The 11,990-nt window shown below is 39.3% G+C and overlaps 1 protein-coding gene across 1 annotated transcript; it reads right to left on the bottom strand.

The window, feature by feature from the left end:
- Positions 1–1,721: 1,721 nt before the first annotated feature.
- mrpl49 (mitochondrial ribosomal protein L49) lies at positions 1,722–2,664 on the bottom strand. The gene has a single exon (XM_005948762.3). It carries the CDS (start codon positions 2,611–2,613, stop codon positions 2,083–2,085), a length of 531 nt encoding a protein of 176 aa, XP_005948824.2. The 5' UTR covers positions 2,614–2,664; the 3' UTR covers positions 1,722–2,082.
- Positions 2,665–11,990: the final 9,326 nt, after the last annotated feature.

Genomic DNA, 11,990 nt, shown 5'->3' with positions numbered 1-11,990 from the left:
TTCCCCTTCAGACCCTCCAGTCATCACTGAGTCCGGCCACATTGCTACCAGATTCTGGTCCTACTCAGACTTCCATTAAGTTTTCTCATTGCCTGGAATTTTTCCCGATCCCTTCTCTGGCCTTTCCTTCTAAACTGGGACGGGTACATACAAGGAGAGCAGCTTCACGCAAAAGAATCCCCGACCAACTCATTAAGGTCATTGGAAGCCTACCACTTATATATTTTTTCATCAATCTTAAAGTTTATTCCATCCACCATTCACTTTCAAGAAACTATAACTGAGGATGTGTTCCCTGCTAGTGAAATTAAAATATTTTGTCTTAATTCTGGGAGTGGGACTGCACCTCATACACTCCCCTTTTAGTTTTATAACTGATTGTATTCCCACATTACACACTTTTTGTTCTCATTTTCGTGCCCACACCCTTCTCTATTCTTACTTATCATTAGTACCTGCTGTCAGTCAGAAGGGTGCCATGAAGCTTTTCCCAAACTCCAGTCTCAGACACGGATAGAAACACCGACAATCTAAGTGAAGACGTGGTTCGGATTTTACAGCCAGAAACAAAAAACAGTTTCTATAGCTAGATTATGTTCCCTTTACTTAACTACTGAATGGTGTTTTGATTGTTCTGTTTTTATAACTCAGCTGTTTTGAAACTTACACTTAGTGACACTTTGATGGGAAGGTGTGCAGACACAGGCAGCCATACAGCCAACCTCTGCCTGCTAGGCTTCAATTCATCTCATTTTACTTACTGACCTCTCGAGGTCCTAGGTTTGGTGCTGCAGTGCAGCTGGTCATACTAATGGCTTATCCAGGCTTGTTGTACATGAAATTCTATTTATCTATTTGGCAGCACTACTTAGCAGATATCTTGGAAGTGTTTCACAGAGATTCTGAATCTATCTGTCCAAACGTCTCAGAAACAGTTTTAACAAAAGCTGAACCTTCAGTTAGTCAGGATGCTTTGCAGGACTGATATCAGGTCGGTGTAACCAAAAAAGTAACACTTGGGTGTAGCTTCAACAGAGCTGGTCTCGTAGGACAAAAACACAGTGACATGTTCTGTCCTCTTGTGTGTGTGTGCATCTGTCAGGAGTTGGAAATGCTGAAGGAAGTGTCAGAAGCTTCTGAGTTCATGAGCGAGGAGGTAAAGCAGCTTCAAACACAGCCTCGCTACCGGAGCCGTCAGTTTTAATACTCACGCTCACATTTAGAGTTTGTTTAATATTTGTTTCCTCGCTCTTCTTTTTTTCTCCACTAGCTGTTCAACTGGAAAAGGTTATCAGGTGAATTCTAGACTTTCTCTCTCAGCTAAATTAATGATGTTGTTTAGAGTGAGACTCATCAAAATCATGGAGGAGGGTCTGAGCTGTGGTTGTGTTAAGACACAGACAACACAGCTATCATTACAGGACCACACACCTCTTTCTTTAACTGTGAGGGACAGAAAGAGGTGCGTGTTCACTGGAGTCATACACCCTGTTTTAATATGAGCATGACTGACATGTTGGGAAAGTACTGCACTCAGTGTTGATGTAGAGATTTGTGAATTTCATTAGTGAATAAATGCTTTTGGACCCTTTAAGGCTGAAAGCGTTTGTCACACTCATATCACAGACATCTGACGTCATCTTGTCGGCCAAACTGAAAATAACAAACAAACAAACCGCCCACCAGTAACACCTCTGCACATTGACCTCCACAGAAAAGTGTCACTGTTAAAGCAGGTAATTTTAATGTTTTTGCGCACTCAGTCTCAGTCTGAATAATCTACAAACTGTGAGTCGAGATTTTTTACATCATTTTTGGAGAAAGCATGGATGACATTAAACAGACAGTTGCTATGCTTCTATGTTTAATCACAATGACTTAAACTGGCCTGCATCATTTTACACTCAGTGGTCACATCGCATCTCACTGCTGTCAAAGAGTTCATTAACTTGGCCCAGGTCAGCAGTCTCGCTTCCATAAGGACTGAAGCAGGCTTTGAAGTGTGCTCCTGCTGACAGGCCTCCTCCTCCACGGCTCTCTGTCCCTTCAGCAGGTCGATGCCAGCAACGGAAGCTCTTTCAGTCAAAAACCTTTGCTGACCAGCCAGTCCTTCAACTCCTTATCGAAGTGACCTTTAACCTTCAGGGTCATGGTGACCTCGTTGACCTGTGTAGGTAGCTCTTTTCCCGTCACCTCCTGCAGGTACTGCCTCACGTCCTTCTCTAGAGCCCAAATGTCGCCCTCCACTTTCCGTATCAACGTTAATTTCCGGTTGCTATTGGTCACGTCGGTATAAATCGGAATGTTGTGCATGCGGGAGCGGCGGATCATGTAGGGCAGAGACGGCGGTGAATCCGCAGGAGGGATCCAACCCGATGGGGTAGGACCGGTGTGTTTAGGCGGAGTGGGAATCCGTGATGAGGGGATGAGCCGCTCAACGTACTTGTATTCCTCCGTGGACTCTATTATCGGCGACCGATTATCTTCTGGAGCAGCATCACTCACAAACCGGAGCCCGGCAGCAGAGACAGGAGCCCCCGGTGTCCTGCAGCACAGGCTGGAAGGTCCCAGCCACGCTCTGCGGAGTACGGTAGATCCGAAGAGGGCCGCCATGATGTGGAACGGTGTGGCGAGCGCGACCCGGAAGTAGTGTACAACTTCCGGTACGAGGACTTTCATAGAAAAATAAAAGGACTTTTATTATTATTTTATTTATTTTGATAAAATAAATAATTTGTTATTCGTTTATTTAAATAAATAAATAAAAATAAAAGGAAGAGAGACATGTTCACATTAACTGAAAGTGTAAAATATGAAAACCTTGTTTGTTTGTTTATTTATTTATTTATTTATTTATTTATTTATTTATTTATTATGCCATAATTATTAACAGTAGTTCAAAAGCCTTATTATATTAATGTGGACGGTGACCTCAGCTTATCCTTGTTTTATATCTCATGTGGCTTGAAGCTCATTTACAGTTGTATGATTCAAAATTCAGTCTTCAGACCACCACGCTATTTCAGACAGTTCCCTCTACTCAGCTTGGTTTGATGTCAGAAAAAGCAGCTATCTCACCCAGTGGGAAACCTTCTGTATACAAGGAGAGCCTTTCCAAGGAAACTGGCTTAAACAAAAGGACAGGAGAGCTAAAACAATCTGTTTGAAACAAAGGTTCAACTGAGGGGTTGCTCTTAGACCCAGTATAAGATTAGAATAAATACATTGTAATAAATAAAAATCTACTCAAATAAATATGGATGGAGCAGGGAAATTTTATTATGGTAAAAGAAATAGATGAGAGATTTTAAAACAAAATGTTGAAACTGTTTGGTCCAAATCGATCATAATGGGAACAAGATGTTGAAAAATCCCTCCTGAACATGCATCTGAACAGACCCAACAGAGCACCTCAGTAAAGGACTTCTTATCATTGCTGGCATTTTGCATGCAGACTGGCACACTGAATCATGTTGTGGGTTTGTACAACTGTGTCCTCTTTTTGTATACTGTTTACAGCTATATTACCCTGCTGATATATTTAACAAAAGCTGGGGTAGTGGGTATGTCTTAATATCTTTGGCTTTTGTTATCTGTGATATATTTATATGGTAAAGCTAGCAATGGGTATTTTGGGTATTTAAAATAGCTGAATGTAACTATGTGTTCCCTTATTGCTCTGACTCCATGTCAATCATGTGCAGGCTGTACTATAACAAAGATAATCTGTACAGTATTATAATATGTTGTGTGATATATTCTGAAGAAGGCTCCAGAAAAAATAATCCATTTAGAAGTGTGGTACAGTACTGCAGCATTGTGGCTTCACAACAAGCTTCTTGATTTGAATTCGTGGTTTTATTATGAAATATTGGATCATATTCCTGACTTTGAACATCATCTTACATTATAAAATCATATAAGGCTTTTAGAACAGTCTGAATGACAAAGTGACAAAAAACAGTTGTTTAGTTCAGTGTCACTTCATCATTATTCTATTAAACTCCTTGATAACGGGGAGAGAAAGGAGGTGCATGCCTAATGTTAAGAGGAAAAATAAGAATCTTCAGTTCTTAAGACCCCTGAGAATGAACTTATAACCCCTCATCAGTGTCTGTCCCATGCTCATCAGCTGTATGGAGAGCTGAATGATAGCTTTGGGACTCAGACATGGGCTGCACCCAGGTGTGACGTCTCACACCCTTGTGCTAGACAACCAGACTTAAGTAAATGTCTCTGCTGGCTGAAACTTTCTCTCAGTATTTCTGAGATATGTGGAGGCTTATTCAATTCAATTTTATTTATATAGCGCCAAATTACAACAGCCGCCTCAAGGTGCTTTATATTGTAAGGTAGACCCTGCAATAATACACCATCCTGTATCAGCTCAGATCCCGTTCTCTGTAAAGATGATCCCACACTTCTTCAATAATGTTAAGGCCTGAGCTCCGAACAGTCATGACTTATGGTGGTCCATTGTTTTTTTTCTATCCAGATAGCCATTTACTGAACTGGCAGAGAGTTTGTGATCATTGTCATGGTGAAAAATGAATTTTGCCAATATAATTGTGTGTAATTGTGTTCTCCTGTACCAACTTACAACAGAAAATAAATACCATAAAAATTTGCAGGCCTATGTGACCTTATAATGATGAACTTATTTTCCCTTCACAATCACTGTTGAAATATAGCTTTTGAAATAAGTTTTTTACAATTTAAATTTAATTTATAAACTGTATTTTGTATTTACTTTTGTGTTTAATGATAATATGCAAACAGGATAATTATGCAAAACATAACATATCAAGAAGAGGGGAAAAAGGTTCTTTCAACAGCACTGTATGTAAAATATTTCCAAATGTGGTATATATGTGGTGGAAGTATACTGACAGAAATGATGTAATATTTTAACTTTATTTTTTTGTGGATAATGGCAAAAAACAAACCAGCATATATCAATTTGAAAAGCTTCTTCAGGATTTGACAAATACATCATCAGACTAAGTTTAACATCAGCCATGGGTAGCAATCTAGCAACCCTTATGGCATAGCAGTCTATAACAGCAACCTGTAGAGGCTACCAATGATAAAAGCATAAACCCACAAGATACAAGAGGTCACAAACAAACAAAGTTCTAAGAAACAGTGAGAGAGTTGAAGACGTGGAGTCTCTCTTTGTATGCTACCATAAGCTGTGTTGATGGAATAAGTCTGTGTCGTGCATATCACACTAGCCTGGATCAGACTACTTCCATTGCTTGTGGATTTGCCTCACCAGATGTGAGTAAATCTCACTCACTGATTCTTTTCAAAATGTCCAGGCAGCAAAGATTATGTTGAGTTTGTCCTTGTGGTCAGGAAACATCATTTTGAGTGATGGGTCACTAGTATCTCTATACAGTGCAGAAGCATTCACAGCTGTGCTGATCACCATTTACTATTTTTAAAACAGGAAGCACACTTCAAATGCTGATGGATCATGTGTGTTTACTGATGGCCTGACAGAAGACAATAGCAGTCATTTTTTTAATCAAAGGTGTAAAAGAATATACTTTATGCTCAGTTTCATCCAAGTGCTAGTGACTGGACAATGACAAAGGAAAGATGGACAACAGCTCAAACCCAAGGAATTTTGAAGCTACGAAGGTAATGTTCTATGCATGTTATTTATGATTTTACTATGTATAAATTTGTTGAACTGTAATTTCTTGATTATTGTATAATTATAGGTAAATAATTATTTCTTGCTACAGTTTTTTGTTCAGCTGTAAATCAGAGCTGAGAGGCAAACAGATCACACCTCGAGCTAACTGTGTGTTTTTGAGTTAGATTGTCCAGCTGTTACGTTCCCCTAAAAGGGTCAAGACGATGACGGAAGGTAACAAAAAGTGTCCGGATCAGAAAAAGGAGACAAGGAGGCAAAAGGGTTAAATTAAAGAGTTTTATTAAAGTAGCTCAACTAAAAGAGATGGACAAGCCGCTATCACCATTTAAGGAAACAAACAAAACTCAAGTGTTGGTCAAAAAAAGTAAGTCAAAAAAGAGCAGCTCACTAGCTGCAACCACACAAACACGCAGCTCACTAGCAGCAACCACTCACAGCTGCACAAAAGAAAAAGGTGGCACCTTTGGCACAGGAGAGATGGTAGGACACGCCCACACAGGCAACTTCAGGAGGAGGCCCTGCTAGGACCGCAACACATGCTTTTCTTTTCAAATTCAAATTCAAAATTTCAAATTCAAATTTTATTTGTCACGTACACAGTCATACACAGTACGATATGTAGTGAAATGCTTGGACAACTGCTCGTGACCTAAAGAAAAAAAAGAGGAAAAGGCTATGAATAAGATAGGAAATAAATATGAAAAATTAAAAAGGGTAAATTTACTAGGAAGGAATAAAATATAATTAAGGTTAAAAATGAAATAACTGTACAACACAAATTAGAATGAAGGGTAAATTTAACTGGGAAAGAATAAGATAAAATATATAAATTAAAGTTGAAAATAAAATAACTGTACAACAAAATACACAATATAGAACTATATAAGAATGTATGAAGAAATATAAATAAATATATACACAATAACAGCAGCTGTACAAGTATTAACTGGAAATGAAGAATATAATGTCCAGTGTTGTGCAATCCACATTATGTATTTCTTTCTTTTTCTTTTCTCTTATTAAAAATAAAGCATTATATTTTTTTGGGCTGTGGCTCTATGTGATGCACACAAAGTTGGGCCAAGGTGTGCTGCGTTTTTTAATCAAAATGAAGCGGCCTGCAGTTAACAGAGTGAACACAAGGTGGCAGAAGAGCCAAAGGCATTTTGCACCAGTAACAGCCAAACCTGAGGAAATCTGCAGGCAGCAGAGCTCACGAGGGCTCCTCAGCGTGCAGCATGACATGCTTAGAGATTAAACTGAACATATTTACATCAGTAATGTGAAAACATCCTCATTACAATTTATTATTAACTGACTTATGCATGTATGAGTTTAGATATTTAATTTTACAAAGTAAACTGTTGATGATTCAAAGTTAGGGTATTTTTTGTGTGCAAGGAATGACACCGGGCTGGTATTTAGCACTTTTCTACTATTCTACCTGTGTCTACTCTTTAGTCTACAAGCTACATTTAACCATGCATTCATTCTGTGCTCACATCAATGGAAAACTTAGAATCTTTGGTGCGTAATGACATGTGGCACAGGTGTTCAGCTACACTTGTTATATACCAAAAATTAATCCATGCCTTCCAGCCAGCCAGTCAGAATCTAGATCTTTATGCAAATAAGTGCTATAAGTTGCACAGCAGTTGGTCTCATCCCTTACACATCACTCATTGCTTGTGCCACAGAAATCTTCCTGTTATATATCCACCTCCTGTTTTTCTGCTTCTTCCAGATTAGAAGTTGTTGGTGCTGACTTGCGAGTGCCACATTCTAGTTAGCTGCCAGGGTCATGAAACAGAAACACATGTCACTGTCAGTGAGGGCCATCGCCACGGCACAATCTCCCACAGGAAACACGCAGCATTCATCGTTCCACTGCGATAATAGCTCCAAACAAACACCTCTGTGGAAGCGGTTTTCCCCCTAAATGTCAATGCAATGTTGCTGCTATGAATTCTGGTAGTTTGCATGCAGTTTTCATTTTTGTTTTTTTGATGCGTCATATGAAAACAAAAGTTCAAACCATTGCTGATGTTTGACTTTTAGTTTCGGGTTAGGATTTAATCGCAAGAATGTGCACCATCAGCCAGTTTCAAACAATTTAACAAAACCGATTATTAACAAAAAGATTTCCTTTTAAATTCTTTGATGTATTTCCTTTAAATACTACATCTGTGTTAGTATACAGTTATGTTGCACAGGCAGAGGACAGAAGAAGAGAATTGCGATGTGGGTCACAGCAGGATGTAAGTGGGTCAGAGTCACCCTGCTCTGGTTTTGTAAAGAGGAAGAGTGGGAAGCAGAGGCATCAGCAGGATTTTGAGATGTGTTAGTGCACTCTTAATCAATAACAGTTTCTCATAAAATGTAGGGTGTGTGTCTGCGTGTTTATCCTGTGGGTCTCTACGAGGAGACACAGCGACGGCAGATAGCGCCCGCTGCTTCATTCCTAGCGTTATTTTGTACGTCCCATTAACAATAACTGGAAGTAAAAGCACCACTTTCATAGGCTGGAACATGTGCCCTCTGACTCCCATTGTATCTTTGACCACAACTGCTAATTTCCTATTGTGGTATGTCAGTTTTCCTCTCCAAGTGCCAGAACACATCTATAAATATTACCAATATATTACCCTTTATAAAAAGCAGCATTACTGGCATGCTGCTAAAAAAGGCGCTAAAAAAAATCCCATGTTATGTTAGTGGAACAAACATTCTGCTAAAAGTAAACTGCAAAAAGGAAATCCTGTGCAAAAATACAGCTTTAGCAACAGTAGCGTGGTGACTCCAAGTGCGACTATGGTGGTATGCCAACCATGTCATTGGTTGACTGGTTAGCCCAGGATATAATGAATGCTTTCACAACAAGTTATGCTAACTTTCGTAACACTATCACTTTTTTTAGTATCACTGTGAGGTTGACCTTTCATATTTTTAAATATCTCAACAGCTAGTGGGTTCATATGGAAGCCCGTTTTTGCCACACAAAAAAAAGAAAAGTTATACATAACTCGATATTTTGACTTATTAACTTGAAATTTTGACTTATTAGCTCTAAAGTTTGAGAAAAGTAACTCGAAATTTTGAGTTAGCTCTGCCAACCAGTAATCTACATGAATGACGTCATTTTCTTGTTACCCGGAAGGATATGGCGCAGAGGAATGCGCACTCAAAACTGGATTGCAATAAATTGGCACCCTCGAGAGTACGTTTGCAGATAGTAACGCCATGTGATTCGGCTAATAACACAAGAATTTTATCATTTGTGAAGAGTTACTTTTCTCAAAATTTCGAGTTAATAAGTTGAACCTTCAAGAAAATAACTCTAAATTTCAAGAAAGATATGGATACTTTTTTTAAGAGGCAGAAACGGGCTTCCACAGGTTCAAGATGTGTCTAATGACTTCCAACTAACTGTCTCCTGAATTTTCCTCTTGTGCCACCACAGGGTGCATGGTGTATCTCAGTTGCTGCAGGATACATTTTAGTACATCCATTTGCAACCCCTTTAGAGCTAAACTGGTCATCACCTGATCAGGTACCACCACGCCTGTCGATTTTTTGTTTTTAGGAAGCCTCAACTGGATAAGCAGACAAACATGGATGGATTGATTTCCTGTGGTCCTCTGCAAGAAGCAGGTCAAAGTTTCACTCTCAACACCTGCGAGGTTAAACTTTGTCATGATTCTCAGACTTTGATGTATTTTTTGATGACTTTCACCCACCACCGCGAGGCTCACATTTGTCAAATGAAACGACCTGATAACTGCTGCACGGACTGTTACTTCATGTAATGCAAACATATATGGGCGCCTTGGGAAGAAATGTAATTATGTTAGTGACACCATAACATTTTCTTTAGTTTCGGCTCCACTTTAGGACAAAATACTTTTAAAGATTACATAAATAGTCCATAAATGACATCAGCCCAGATCTGAATTAACAGATATTTGTTGGAGATGAGGAATTATTTACTGAAATTGATTCTTTCTGATAATGCAGAAAAAAGTGGAAGTAGCACTTTAGCTTTTACAGTCAATACCGTGTACAAAACACATTATTGTGTGTTTGTGTCTTTTTAAAAAAGATTATTCTAATGAAAGAAAATAGTGTGAAGATAATATATGTAAGTCTAATTCCTCAACTCTTTATTTTGAAAGTGCTTACCCTTGATAAGATTTGATACAGAGTGTTGGTAAGGGCGATCGGTGAATGTCTTTTTATTTGATTTGTTCATTTGCTGCAGTTTGTTCAGTGATACTATGCTGCTGAAGCAGTGCACAAGACAAAAAATGATACCTGCTTTGGAGAATGAAGGCTTTAGCATGCTGATTCTGGCATTTAGCTTAAAGCACTGCTGTCCATGCCTCGCACACTGGACAGCGGTGTCTATTCATAGATTCTGGGCAAAGACATCTTTATATTATGAGAGCAAATGTTGAACTTTTGACAAACTAAAGTGCCCCAAGATTCAAGAAAGAAATATTTTACGGACCGGTCTTTAAGGTGTTGCGTATAAATACAACAAAATAAAACCAGTACCGGTACCAAAAAAAAGAAGATTTATTCATAACACATGTGAAAAGACCCAGGGAAACCAGGTTAATGATAAAAACGATGAAACATAACGCTAAAAACTGCTAAAAACCCTGAAAACCATAAATTTCACACTCGAGCCTCAACTCTCGCGGCCCGGTACCAAGCAACTCACAGACCAGTACCGCTCAGTTGGCCCGGGGGTTGGGGACAGCTGCTGTAAAACACTATAGCTTCCTAGTAACAACAGAGATATGAAAATGCAGTATTAAGAATTGATGCTCATCCTGCTGTCCACACATATGTTTTGTTCCAGATGTTCCAGTCTTCCTTCACGTTTCTGTGATTAGGTTTAGGGCTTCTTTAATGTTCACCCCTTTTTATTGGAACTCCTACAAACTTTTAACAGAAAACTATAACAACAAGATGAATGAAATTTCATTTGAAATCATTTCCTGTCCTATGTGTCAGCCCTGTGACTAACTGGTGACCTGCTCAGACCTCTCGTTCCACGACAGCGTCGCTTGTGTAACGTGTTATGGTAGTGCATTGCTTCAAATTGTGCGACAGCCTTATCTCCTTTGCTTTGATACAGAAGAGGTCCCTCTTAATAAAGGAGTTTTAATTCAGAGAATTCAACCAGCTCCTCATATGGTTTCCTCACAGATACTTCCGGTTCACTTCTCTCATTTACTAGAAAACGTCCCAAGTAAAACAAGCCATTCAAACTCAATCCAAGTGTCCTGCTATTGAGTTCACATGTGCTGTGAAAGTAAAGAAAAAAAACTAGCCTTTTACAATAAAATGTTTTTAAAAAAGAAGAAGAATATTACAGTTGGACAAAATAAGACATTATTTATGTTTCACGTTTGACCCTGATGTGACCCTGAAGAGTAAGCTAGGCTTGCAAATGATAACACAAATGTCTGATTCAATGGAACAGACACTTTCCCTGAGTAATCAACATGTGCTTTGCGCTCGTACCTGTCACAGACTGTGCTGTCAGGTTCATGTGCAAATGATCACACACTGCTGCGGTCTGATAACAGCACTTCAAGTTTCAATTCAATTAAAGGCAAATGGGGTTGAAAGTCAGCATTTGCCTTTAAAATCTGTCTCCTTATCACGATTCTGTACAGTGCATTCTGCATGCACCCATATTTGTAATGTTAATGTCAGCATTGTTTGCATTGTCTCTCCGGCGATCACTGTGTCCTGTCCTGTCATCACTGTGTGTGCTGCCACGAGTGATGCCAGTAACAAGCAAGCAATCGACCAGTTTCATCACACAGGAAAGACTCCTCTGTACATTCCAGCTACAGCACACACACACACACACACACACACACACACACACACACACATGGATTTCTCTACCTGCGGTGGCTCAGAGGAAGCAAGAATGTCCATTTACACACAAAGACACGCACACATACACACAGGCACATGCACATCCATAGACACACACAAACAGTCAGCAGGAAGAGTCGAGGTCAGTTCCTGTTTTTGTACCTTTTTCGAGTTCTATATTACTGTAAACCTCACACGGCTTAATCGTCAGTTTCCTCTGCTAATAATGACTGATTAACAAACAGCCCAACGGAAAGTTCAGCAAGGACACAGCTTTATGTAACCGATGGTCAGCGACTGCTCTCCCTACTCAGCAGTTACTATCAGCATCGCAGGAGCCGGAAAGCTTGCTCTCACTCACAACATTCCAGTGGGAAATTCATTACACCATTTTATTCTGTGCCGGAAAATAAGCAGAGAGGAATTA

This window comes from Haplochromis burtoni, unplaced genomic scaffold (genome assembly GCF_018398535.1).
Source record: "Haplochromis burtoni strain Fernald_Lab_line unplaced genomic scaffold, NCSU_Asbu1 Contig_619, whole genome shotgun sequence".
In the NCBI taxonomy this organism is placed as follows: Eukaryota; Metazoa; Chordata; class Actinopteri; order Cichliformes; family Cichlidae; genus Haplochromis; species Haplochromis burtoni.
This window is presented reverse-complemented; position numbering and strand designations above follow the sequence as displayed.